The sequence below is a fragment of the Montipora capricornis genome, chromosome 1, assembly GCF_036669925.1.
Source record: "Montipora capricornis isolate CH-2021 chromosome 1, ASM3666992v2, whole genome shotgun sequence".
Lineage (NCBI taxonomy): Eukaryota > Metazoa > Cnidaria > Anthozoa > Scleractinia > Acroporidae > Montipora > Montipora capricornis.
In genome coordinates, this window is record NC_090883.1 from 14,071,536 (window position 1) to 14,085,305 (window position 13,770).

At 37.2% G+C, this 13,770-nt stretch overlaps 1 protein-coding gene across 1 annotated transcript in view; it reads left to right on the forward strand.

The window, feature by feature from the left end:
- Positions 1–253: 253 nt before the first annotated feature.
- LOC138057992 (GATA zinc finger domain-containing protein 1-like) overlaps positions 254–13,770 on the forward strand; it is a 20,102-nt gene continuing 6,585 nt past the window's right edge. The window contains exons 1-3 of the mRNA XM_068903921.1: positions 254–600; positions 11,560–11,619; positions 11,911–12,088. Coding sequence (XP_068760022.1) covers positions 340–600; positions 11,560–11,619; positions 11,911–12,088 — 499 coding nt within the window. The 5' untranslated portion in view covers positions 254–339. The remainder of the gene's footprint in view (positions 601–11,559; positions 11,620–11,910; positions 12,089–13,770) is intronic.

Sequence of the window (13,770 nt, forward strand, 5' to 3'; positions counted from 1 at the left end):
GCAGAACGACCGAATTCCGTGAATCCCGGACTGTTGAATTGGAACCAGCCAGGGCTTGCCAGGGCTCTCGATCCGTGGCGCTGGCCAAGAGGATCGCAGCTCTGGGAACGAGAATGGACCGCTGAATGGACCCGATTCACACAGCCCCTCACAGCCCCTAAACGGCCATTCCTTTTACAGCGGTAAGCTTTTCATTATTGAGATGGGATACTGTGGCGTGTAATTGTTATGAAATGTCCAATGTCCTTTTGATTTGCATTGGTTGACGGGTAAATACACAAAAATGGCGGATGTTGCTGTGGTCCTTTAAAGGAAAAAGAGTACGTTACCGCATGAAAAATGTCCCTGGATCACGGTCCACAGTGCTCAGCCTGCAAAATAGCAACTTCTTTGATGTGGAGAAAGGGAAACAATGGTGACATTTTTTGTAACAGTTGCCATTTAAAGAGAGTCAATTCCAGTATTCGAATTCAAAGACAAAGTTCTAAGGAGAGTAAAAAACTTGTTGCGAGAATCAAGGCAGGAACCAGGAAAGGTTATAACGGAAAATCAGGAGAAAGATGTAGAGGTCGTCGAACACTGCAAAAAGTTAAAAGAAAGGTAAAGTTACATGAAGGCTGTACAGAATAGCTTTCGATTCTACTGTGTATATGTTCATGTATATAGCTGCAGTTCTTGCAGTTCTTGGCATACAGGGCTCAAAGTTTATTTTTGGCTATGGGAGCACTTGTGCTACTAGGTCTATATTTCTAGGTGCACTGCCAACATTTTAGGCGCACAGCAGAAAATGTTTATAGGAGCACAGCTTAAAATATTGGGAGCGCCTATTCCAACCGAAAATTAGAACTTAAGACATTATTACGTCATTTTCATTTATTTGTATTTTATTTTAATCCTGTGTTTGTTGTTTTAATTAAGGCTGACTTACTTTTTGTTTGAGACGGTGATAAAATTGTTGTAGTTTTTAAATCCGCTTGACTTCTCAATTTCAACACAAATTATTGTTACATGTTATCATCATGTCAAAGTACATTCGAGATAACAGAAATGTTTTCATCATGTATTTCCTTTTTTCATTGTGCACTTTTAACCAGAGAAAATATACTTGAAAACCGGAATAAATACACAGCTTCATAATTGACAATAGACGCATACTTCAATGATTCCATCAGGTCACCAAGATCAGACTTTATGACATCGGTGTCGCAGGATGGACCGATGTCAACTCCATTCATTTTATAAAGCAAAAGCAGCAGCTGATACTTTGCAAACAGGAGTTCTTCTTGCACTGTTATATAAGCAGTGTTGAATTTGACTTCAAGCTCCCGCTGGAGCTCTTTCTGCCGGGCTGTTTCTTGTCTGGCCAAAACTTCTGGAAGTACCGTATTTACCCGTGTATAAGTCGATCTCGTGTATAAGTCGACCCCCCATTTTTGATGGCAAAAAAAGCAATTTCTTAATTTCTTTGTTAAAATCATTATGTTACTGGGACACTAATTCTTCGATTTCTGGAAGTGTGGATACACAAAAAACTCAGGTCCTCATTAGCGCTTAATAGTTTTGTGGTTCAGCAGTTGTTGTACATGTATATGCGAGCATTTTGTCCTTGAGTTCAAAAAAGTTGTCAGAAAATCGAACATGTAAACCTCAAACTAAGCTGTTTCGTTGTTCAATGATAAAGAGCTTTAGAGGATAAGCACAACATCACAGAAGCAGGAGTCAATCTTTGAAAATAACTTGCGAACAATGCGAAAATGTGCAAGGTTTAATTGCTGCTTCACTTATAATTTGTCACATGATAAACAAAACAAAACTCATAAACCAAACAATACGAAGTTTGCAAAAGCATTTAAATCAGCCAGGTTTGTATAAAGAAGAAAAAACAATCATTACCAACCAGCATTTTCACGCAACACAAGTGACGATGCTTGCACCCAAACACGAGGTATTGCCCCAGGTTACTAAGCCGTTGAACGATTCAGTTTATTTGAAGAAACAGAAATGCCTTTAATTTTAGAGCTTTCCGCCTTTGGAAAACGAAAATTTCCAGTGCCTATTTCATATTTGTGCTTGTGAGTATCTTCAACATTTAGATTTGGACAAATCCTTTTTCATTTCAACTGGAATTGCCTATATACTGTACATTCATTTTGAAGTCTTGTCGCCTTTTGTCCACTGTGCTTGTTGTGCCCAAGACAACATTATTATGTCAATTTTGAATAAATTACTTAGCTGGAACTTGCTCAAAATCCTTGACCCGTGTATAAGTCGAGGGCAATTTTTGGAGCTTGTTTTGAGGCCATAAAAAGTCGACTTATACACGGGTAAATACGGTACTTCTTGCTACGTTGCTGCTTTCAATTTACTGCTACCAATCAAAAAACAGTCCTTGCAGTAAACGTGGGTCAAAATGCTTGAAAAAATGCTTGATAAGTGTCTCGCTTTTACAGTTCTTGTACCCATCAACTTTCCCGGCTACAACAGCAGAGGTCTTGTGTCTCTTTTCCTGTACCCTTTTCCTGTACTCGTCAGCCCAGTAAATTGCTAGCAGGGTACCATTGACTATAAAGGATGATGATGAATGCACGGAGAAAGCTTTACGAGAATCTGCAGCGCTCCAATTCTTTCTCTGAATCCCACTCTAGCTAAACTCGAATTTGTTTAACCCCACTCTTTGAAATTTGTATATTTTTCTTTTCTTGCTTGTTGGCTTATCCTTTTTAGTGTTATCACTGACTCAATACATCAGATGCACAGTGTACTTACGTAGTATCATTCGAAGCAGATTTACTTGCTTTTGTAGAATGAGAAAACTGGCTTTTTATAAGAAGATTATTGAATACAAGACAATAGAAACGCAATGACTTAACTGGGATATAATTTACTTTTTTAACAATTTTCTTTCTTTGAAGAAAAATGCTAATATCGTTGACCCTCCTCTATCACAAACCTTTGACATGCGCAATAAGCCTGTGCTTTATTGGTAGTCTTCATTATTTTGTATGTGTAAGCAGAGTATGGGATGGAAGGAACCATCAACAGGAAAAACGGACCTTCACCGGCGTTGGAGCAATTCATTAAGAAAACTGACGACAAATAAACACACCCATGAAAAGAAAATGATGTAACTTTATTATCTACGCCAGATTTTGTTATAATTATACATGTATATCTTTAAACCTGTTGATTGAAGCTTCTGTTTCGTAACTTACATGTACCACTTGGCGTAGAACTGCTCTAGTTAGAAGAGCTCTATATAATGCGTGATTAAATACACATGTAGAAATTAAAATGGTCTAATAATTATAAAGTTCCGTAGCATTCTAGAACCGCTCTAGTTATAGTTTTATAGCATTCTAGATATCTAAATTCTAGAGTACTTCGACAAATATTGTTACATGCTACTTTCTGTTGGCTCTAGCATGTCTAGAGTTCTAGAATAGATACATGTATATTCTCTAAGTGAGTTCTAGAACATCTAAACTGCACTCTAGGTTTGGTCCTAGAGATTGAAATTCTACATGTAGAGTTCAACAATTGTTATATGTTACCTTCTTTACAAGCAAGTGATCTATAGGTGAGATCGGACATCAGCATATACAGGTGCCGCTGGCGGCCACTATCAGTCCATTAGCCATCTCCCCCAGCACATGAATGTATGAAATGAGGCCTGACCACAACACCAGGAGCTCCATGCCCTACTCTTTACAAATAGTGTGTGGGCTCTTTTACATGTACAGTACGTCCCACTGGGTTGTGAACATTCAAAGGTTGTGAGATGGGGCCAACGGTTTATAGTCCTTATCCGAGAAGACTTGAAAGTCTTAACCAAATGCGGATGTAATTACGAAGGTAGCACTTTCTCCTCAGTTAGTTTAAGACCCTGAGTGTTGGTCCAGGTGGAGTCGAACTCACAACCTCCTGCAAGGCAGCCCGATGCTCAACCAACTGAGCCACCGTTGCGCAGTATGCTCTCTAAGTGAGTTCTACAAATGTAGAACATTTAAACTGCACACTAGAAAAAAAGTTAATGTTCTTACATGGATTGGACTTAGACATGAGGTACCTCTCAGTTTAAAGACGTTTTGTGGCCCCACTAAAGGTGTTCCTTCCTTCAAGCATAATGGAAATATTTTTGACATCATAAAAACAAATCAAAAGATTATTATTGCTTGGTTATTAGCAATAAAGCCCAACTTCCAAACAATGCACATAAACTGAAACAAGAATTTAAATTATCCGAAGATGACTTGGAACCATACAGTGGCTCTTGAACCTTATGTTAAGGCCTTCCAGTACAAGTTCTTAAATTCGATACTATATACAAACACAAAATTATGTAAAATTGGCTATACTGAGCAAGATAAATGCACTTTTTGTAACACAAAACCTGAAACATTACACCACTTTCTCTTCCATTGTCCGCACTCGAATTTATTCTGGAAAGATTGCGAGCAATATGCCTTTTCAATAACAAAACAAAACAAAGTCCTTAATTTGCAGGCAATCATAATTGGTAGCATAGATTCATCATCATGTCCCGTACTTAACTATTTAATATTAATTGGTAAACTTTATCTATGGGACTGCAGAAGGAAACGTTTACTTCCATGTATTGAAGGTTTCAAATCTAGGCTTAAGATCAAATACCAAACAGAAAAATACATTTATACTAAGAACAATAACCTATCTACATTTTATAACAAATGGACGAAGAATTTTCCTTGTTAAGTTAAGTTCTGTGTTGTGTTGTAAATTAACTATTTACGGTGTTAGAACAGACTTAATTGTAAACATACACACTTATATTTATATTAAGTTTTTATAATCATTATTAAGAATTATACGTGCCATCAGCAGTTGCGTGGCTGTTTGGCCTTTTATTTGTGTGTAAATAAATACCTTTACCTTTACCTAACATTGTAATGAGTATTTGGAAATTTGTGATGTTAGCAGTGTAAGTAACTTATGTAGTATATTTTGTAAGCAGTGTCACAAATATATTTTATTTATATATAAAAAAAATTTAAATTAAAATTAAAATAAATAAAAAAAACGAAAAAACACTAGGTTTGGTTGGTTTTACTGATTACCATTAAGCACCCATTTTGCAAAAACAAATACCATAGGCCTAAGCACTCTTGTAACATTTTAGCTCAATTTATGGTTCGGTTAACTACACTTTTTACGAGATCGTGTGAAGCATATAGCACTTGTTTAAAGATTAAGCCTAAGCGTTCCTTTCAGTGTTTAGCTTTCAATTTACAGTTTGGTTAACTACACTTTTTACGAAAAAAAACCCCTAACGTTTTGATTTTAGAGGTTCTTGAACCCTTTATACTGTAGCTATATATTTCTAGATTTTAGAGACATGCCCTTAGAGTTTTTAAAATAACTCTGAATTAGAATACAGCTATAGACGAATTCTGCAGTATCTTCTGATGACAATATAATTTTATATGTTGCAGTTACATGTAATTTACAGTTTCAGTTAATTTTTTTTTAACTAGGTAATTTTTTTTAACTATGGTAGGTTTTTTTTTAACTAGGTAATTTTTTTTAACTATGCTTTTTTTAATCAACTGTCTAAAAAAGGGATTTTTCTTTTTTAGGGGTGTAGCTAAAAAACAGGGGCTTGTTTTTTTGTAGGGGGTATGAAAAAAGAACGAAACTCTCCTCTTCTCCGTTCTACTTGTCCTGTTCGTCCCTCATCTTCCCCCATTGTCCTTATCCTACCCCACCCTTTCTTCACAGATCTATCCTCCCTTACCTTCCAGTTACCTCCCCCCTTGAACATCCATTATGCCCACCCCTTTCTACAGCACTTCTCACAGACAATTCATACTTGTCAAGACTTTTCTTTTTACTGACTTGAACTTGAACCCCTATCTCTGGATCTGGCTGTCCACTCCCTTATCCACTTGACCACACATTCAAGGAACTCAAGCAAACCTCTCATCATAATTTATAATTTTTAAATATTTTTTATTATTCATCCCAGGCCACTCTCGGTCCAAACTTTGATTTATTCACATTTGGACACCAGAGCCATGCACATTGTTGTAAATCTTGCAGCACTGATAAAATGGAGGAGTCATGCCAATGCAATAGCGTAAATGACATTGATTTCTATGGAGAAATACAGGAATTGAAAACATTCGCAAGTAAATTGTTATTCAAAAGATGATTTTTACAGGAAGGCCAAACATTTCTAGAAAGAAAAACAGAGATGAAACTCGGCCTTTCAGGAAACGAAGATTGATCTGAGCAGAAACAATTAACAAACTGGGAACATCAGATGATAATGTCAAAAGAAATGGGCTTACAGCAACGGCAAACATCAAGAAAGTAGCTCCAAAACGGGAACTGTTTCAAATCTTGTCCCAAGTACACAGTCTAATTTTTCCCAGAGGACGCAAGTGTGAAAAAGTGGCTTCAAGAAATTACGCAGGAATCAGTCAGCATGCTGTTAACACAAGTGTTAAAATGTGCATATTCCATGCTTAGAAAGTGCCCACCAACCAATGGCAGCCTTTCATAGAGATCGACTGAATGGTAAAAGGTCACCATTGTACCCCAACAGTAGTTGCTTTTAGGAAAAGTAACTGATATCAAAAAAACATTCTGGTCGAGATTAGATCCACTAGATTAGATCTGTAGCATGTAAACAGGCCATTTTGCAAAATGAGTAAACAAATTTCCTTTCAAGGTAAATTGAAGTTTATTCATGTTGTAACAGTACCAAATAATAATACCATTGTAACGTTATTGTAATGTAGTTACTTTCTGGTAGTATATTGCTCTTGTTTATTGAAAATCTGAGAGAGAAGTATTTATCAATCTTGTATTAATTAAACAAGTTATATTTTCAAAGGAATATCACTGTTTTTTCATTTCAAAAAGTAGTCCTACTATGTGAAAGACAAATAAGGGTTTAGCCCTGAGGAAGGGATAATAATAAAAAAATGCCAGCTTTCAAATTTCTTCACACTGGTCAATTTACCATATCAAGTCACTTGGTAAACCCTTTTCTTTACTTCACTTTCCTGCCAACACAGCACCACAGCTTCTTTACACTCTAACCCCTTTATCCTACAAGTGAAAGAATGCTTTACTTCCAATAACCAGGGACCAATATTCTTAACCCAATGACCAAGACACAGTTGTTTTAGACTATACACTTCAGATGATTGATTACTCCAATTACTACTGTAACAATACATGCCAATTCCTTGCATAGAATGCAGTGTCTCGCACTTACACACTAACTGCAGACTAATCCTAACTCAGTTATTGAAAGCTAACTATGTCAAAATGGTTGCTTAGACTTAAATACTGCTTATCAGCGCTAATCAAATGGGTGCTTAGACTTAAACACTGTATCCGCAATATTTATAGACAGTCTGCAGTTGTCATACACCTCCTGGAATGCTAACTTTTTCAAATAAGACGGTGCGTAACCCTGATCACTAAATTGAAAGCTTAACCCTTGTTCCCAAAATGTGGGTGGTGTCCCTAACCTTACATGAAAGCTAATCATTCTAAATTAGTGCTCAGTATTAAACCCAAATCACTCAGCTGAGCATTTGACTCTAATCACTAAAATTTGTAGCCCTCTAATAGCATCAGAGAGAAAAATTTTACCCAGGTTTTGAAAAAATTTACCTATAGTTAAAAATAAAATCACCTAGTTAGAAAAAAACTAACTAGTTGAAAATAAAATCACCTACTTGTAGTTAAAAAAAAAACTAACTAGTTGAAAATAAAAATTAACTGAAAACAAAAATTAACTGCAACATATACCTTTTTCTCTCGTCCTTGGTTCAGCTTTTAAATTATAATGGTGGATATTCCAATGCCTTGCATGAATCACAACAATTACATGATGGGCCGAATTGGGGTTTCCATTGACTGGTGCATATGAAGGGTCACAATATATACATGTACCTTTATAGAAGACAAAAAAAGATTTAATTTTGATTATTTTGCTGATTTTGATTGTTCTTTATATAATTATTTTTAAGTTGCTGAGTTTTAACATTGGTGGCCTTATCGGATGTATTAAATGATCGATACAATTGATTGTATACATTTTGCATTATTGTATGTAAAGTAAAGTAAAGTAAAGTTAAGTAACCATATTTAACGTTGATAACTTGTAACAGTAATTCAACTGACAAACCTGAGGTTGATGGTGCGCTCATTTTACTCCCCCCTCTCCATCATTGCTCTGTTTTACTGGTATTCAAATCTACTTAACTACACGGAAAGGAAAGAAGTCGAAACAAGGATGTGAGATCCGGGAATCAAACTCAGGACCTCTTGCACCAAGGCCGCGCACTAACTGACTGTGCCATCCTTACGTAATAGATAAAATGTGAGCGAGAGACCTTTATGGGCATTTTAAAAAAAGCCCATAAAGGTCGGATGCAAATATTTTATCTTGCATGTGAAATGAAACAATTGATTGTGTTTGTCATGTTAATCATGTGGGTGTGGAGCTGTTACATAGGAGTTTGGAAAATACTCAGCACTGAATTAGGCAATTCATTTTCATAGAGCTTTTGTAGTAGAAACATGGCTGGTCGGTTTTGCTCACCAGTTTTGTGTCGGAAGCCACTCCGAGAGCAACACAATACAACACTAAATGGGGCAAAAAAGTCTTGGAGGAATGGCAGCAGTGATGGCGAAATAAATGTGCAATGTCAGAACTTGTTGGAGTGGCCGGTCTCAAATGCGAAGATGTTCAAAATCTGACCGTTTCACTAGAGCACATGTCGCCAAATACGCTATAGTGATCTAAACTTTTAGTTGAGCAAGTTTGTTTGTGAAGTGGCCAAGCAAATTGGAGAACGTTATCTGCCCAATTTCACTTTATTTGTTACTTTGTGTGGTTAACTGCCATTTGCGTGAGACTGGAGGAGAGGATGCATTAAACGTTCTCAACAAGGCTGACAAGAGGCCAAGTACCGTAGATTGTTGCATAATAGTTGTGATTGAAATGTCAAACTTGTGATTGATTAATAAACTTTGTACAAATTTACAGGACTTGTCTTTATTAAAGTTAAGCATACTAATTAGGTGAGCTAGAGATCTTTATAAAAGTTAATCCTATTGATAATTCAACTAATTAAAAATTCATCAACCCCAGCCTTTCCCTGCTATCCATTCAAGCCCTCCTCGTGCTTACAGACAGTTGAACTTTATCGGGCTTTACAAACCAACTCATGTGACCTGAATAGTGCATTTCTGTTGGCTGTCATCCTTATGAATTATTAATGAATTTTACAAATGTATTTACATATAAATTTTCATTTTGTTGCACTGGAATAGGAAGTCTTTATTTCTGCTGCTTGATGATGCAAATTAATTCCACAGAAAATGAATGAAATCCATGTCAAACAATAACGTATACCAATGAATGCTAAATGAAAGCCCAATAATACAGTTCCCTATTGACTGGCCATCAATTTTCAGTATCAATCCCCTGCAGTTGTTAACTACTTTGTGTAGATTGTTATTATTAATAATTATTGACTTACTGATTTTGAGGCCCATGCTTGGAAGTGGTGGTTGGAGCAGCATTCCATTTTTTTTATAAGCAGGGGGTCATGTAGATCATTTGAGGGGTCACCCAGACTGCGTGCCATCAGCGGCCCTTTGGGGGTGGGGGAGGGGGTAAGGAGGGCTCACATGTTCACACATTGAATCATGTTCTCCTCTCCCGTTTATTTTTTTAAGCTGTGGTAATAAATTCGGTTCAAAGATAACACGCTCTTGAGTAAAACTAAATCGTTTCTTCTTTAATTTAAATAGTTTGGAAAAAAAATTAAATTGACTGCAAATTGCTGTGATGGAAGTTTTCATGCACATCATACATGTGAAAATGGTCAAGGTCAGAGGCCTGTAATAATTTGTATCTAAACTTTTTATTGCCATTGTTTATCAACACCAAAGAACCTTGAAGTGCATTCATGTACAGTGCTGTAGTTCAATGTGTATTTCTTACTTTTTAGGAAAGTTTAAATTTCTTTTTAGTAGACTTTAGGTTTACTTGTATCTACATGTACATGTGCATGTCTGTCTTGACTAGGAAGCCTCAGACATCGATATTTGGTCTGCCTCTGGAGATGATGGCTGCCTTTTCTTTGACACCTATTTACATTGTACATCTTATTGAAATGAAGGTCGTTAAGGACTGTTGTTGCAGTTATAGAGCAATTGATGAAGACAGCAGTCAGGAGTGTTGAATCGTTGGGCTTTGAATCATAACTTTTTCATAAATTTTCAATTCCTGTTGTTTGTGTCTCCAAACTGATTCAAGTGCCCTAGCAAAGTTCCCCAATTTTTATACAAAATTTGTTTATCATTGGTAACTGAATAGAGGTTTAGAGGTTTAGTGCTACTTTCAGCCTTTCAATAATAGTTGAAAGGAGATAAAAATTAATGAGGAGAGTTGCAATGGTAATGTTTACATTATACAACTATATGTACACAAAAACGTTGGTCACTTTGCATTCATTCTTATTCTTTTATTTTTGAATAACATCCAATGCACTTAAATGCCAAAGATGTCTTAAAGTGCCCCTAACCCCAAAATATTTTTTTCGCTAATTGAATCTTTGCACCTGTTCGGAATGCATTGCGGCAATTTTTTCCCTTTTCTAACAAATCCTGCCATTTTATAGGCTTCGAAAGTTACGAAAATCCAAGCATCTTTTGTTCATGACCGAGTCATAAGGGGAGTGGGTCTATTCCTGGCTTGACGTCACAATCTACTTTGCATGCATGTTTACAAAGAGTTAATTCGATGTAAATCGGTTTGTGACATCAACTCAGGAATAGCTCCACTCTCCTTCTGACTCGGTCGTGAACAAAAGATGCTTGGATTTTTCCAACTTTCCAAGCCTATAAAATGGCAGGATTTGTTAGAAAAGTGAAAAAATGGCCGCAATGCGTTTCGAACAGGTGCAAAGATTCATTTTAGCAAAAAAAATATTTTGGGGTTAGCGGCACTTTAATTGAGTGTTTGATTGGATGGCACTTGCACTGGAAACAATACAATTCTGTGAACTATTGAAAGTGGCCAACATTAATTATCTTTAGGATTCTTTCTACAGGAAGTGATCTATTTAGTCCAAGGCTTTGAAGTTGCCATTTGCGGGGAGTTTTATCGAGATCAGGTTGAACAGCCACATATATGTACATGTACCATGAGATACATGTAGTAATTATTGGCAACTTAAAATTCTTGGCATGGAATAGGAGTTGCATGAAGGAAAATATATTCATGTTGGTTAGATGCCAAAGAAACTTAATCCATTCACTCCTCAGGCACCCCAGGGCACCCCAGGCACCCCAGGATGCTCCCAGTTGACAAGTAAATCGTCTTGTGTTTGACAGGAGTCAATGGGTCAAAGGCTAAAATTAGTGGGAAGACATTTTTCAGAGTTCTTTATGCAGAAAATCATGTTAATCTTGGACTAAAAATAATATTATTAGTGCTTGAATATCCCTTGATTGTTACGGAAGTTGAATTGTAACTTTCTTATTCCACAGCCTTACAAGTCACCAGAGGGTTTTGCAACTGTAGTGGCAGCAGACAGGATTTATTTCAAAGTAAGAGTTCTCTCACATTTTAGAGCCTCAAACTTATCTTGAGTGATTCGCTAACTTTTTTAATGGAACAACCAGTTGATGCTAGAATTTTATGCCACTGAATGAGTTTCTAATATGTTTATCAGCTTGGTCAGATGACAAGTCAAGCCTTTAGGCCGTGACCATGATTCACTCCTATAATTATGTAACCCTTTTCAGATCATCATCAGAGTTTGTTTGTTTCCAAAGTGGAATCTTAAAAGTTCTTCTCTTCCAAACTAACTTAAATTACGTTTGCTTGAACACCGACAGGGAATCCTGTACCAAGCTGGTGACATCGTGTCTATTGAAGACATAGAGGGTGATCTATATTATGCCCAATTAAGAGGCTTCTTGCAAGATCAGTATGCACAGAAAACAGCCGTCATCACATGGCTAATTCCAGTGGTTCCAAGACCCTCGCAATTCGACCCAGTTCTGTTTTTACCAGGTAGTCTGAAATTAAAGGTTTAGAAGCGTAACCTTTTATCTAAGTCATTTAGATTCGTGACATATCTTATATATTGGGCACAGAGTCGTTACTTTAATTTGTTAACGTACGTAAAGATAGCAGAGTAACAATAACTCTCAAAAAAGAAACGACAGTTTTCAATTTACAAAACATGTTTCGACATACTCATGTCATCTTCAGTTGCAAATGAGCTTTTTCAACGGTTGTACATTTGAATTTATGTTAAGGTATGTTGCAAAATTACGTATCAGAACTTAGAAACATGTTCAGCGTGAAAGATTCAGTACCGCAAGGTCTACGTTCGCTTGTCGTTTATAAATTCTCGTGTGCTGGCTGTAATGCCAGCTACATTACCTACATTACCTACGTACACGTGCTCGTGAGTATCTCTTGTCGGACAAGTCTTCGCATGTTTACAGACACCTGCAGTCATCTAGGGCCTGTCATGACTCTTGTAACACAGAATGTTTCACGATCTTAGATTCTGCCGCCTCAAAATTCCAAATTAAGATCAAAGAGGCATTGCACATTAAGTGGGAAAATCCCATCCTTAATCAGCAGTTGAGGCATTTAGATTTGTCTCTTTCTTTTTAATTACGTTGTTCTTTTGTCTTTTATTTTATTGCTATGTGCGCTATTTTTGTTTTCTGCGCATTTCACACTTCATATTCAAATTGTACGCAAGTTCTGACACGTAATTTTGCAACATACCAACATAAATTCAAATGTACAACCGTTGAAAAAGCTCATTTGCAACTGAAGATGACATGATAATGTCGAAACATGTTTTGTAAATTGAAAACTATCGTTTAATTTGTTACTTTTTGGGGTGCAGGAATGGCGTAGTGGTGAGAGCACTCGCCTCCCACCAGTGTGGCCCAGGTTCGATTCCCAGATTCGGCGTCATATGTGGGTTGGAATACCGGTCGTTTCGCTAACGTGTCAGTTTGCCAACGACCTGTTCGCCAACGTATGAAGTCTATTCGCCAACGCTTATATGTCAGTTCGCCAACGTCCAAAAACACCTTTTTCGTTGAAAATAATTGTCAATTAGATAACTAGCAATTCACTTCATGAGAGGGATTGTTGATGTGAACCGCCATATTTGTTATTGAACCTTTCAAAGCGCCCCAATCCCCCCACAAATTTTATTAGGTTTCTTTATTGATAGTTTAGTGCTGGTCATATTCTTTTGGTTGTGGTTTTGTTTTTTGGTTGTGATTTTTTACTGCCTTCTTCAGTTTCCACGAGTGGGGCCGTTGAGATGTGAGCTCGTTTTCAGCAACTATGCGGCGGTCTTCTCTTTCCTTTTCTACTTTCCTTTTGTCCCAGCTGTCGAATAGCCTCGTCTGCCGGTTTCGATACTGCTTCCGCTGGACCCGCTTCAGTTTTTCATCGGACACAAGCCTGATGGTGACGGCTGTAAGTCTCGCCTCTCTGTCCAGGAGCTCGATTAAGGAGTACAGAGGTAATCCGCACTGCCCGCTCGCCCGACGATTCAGAGCGTTGTGCCATCCCTCGATGTCGTTGTTCGTTCTGATGGCCAGCTGGTACACGCTCCAGTTTTTTTGGAAGGAACACCGCGCTTTCAATCCACTGTCGTCTGATGTAGGCGACGAGGTTCTGAAGGGGCTCTTTTTGTGCTTCAACTTGCAAACGAA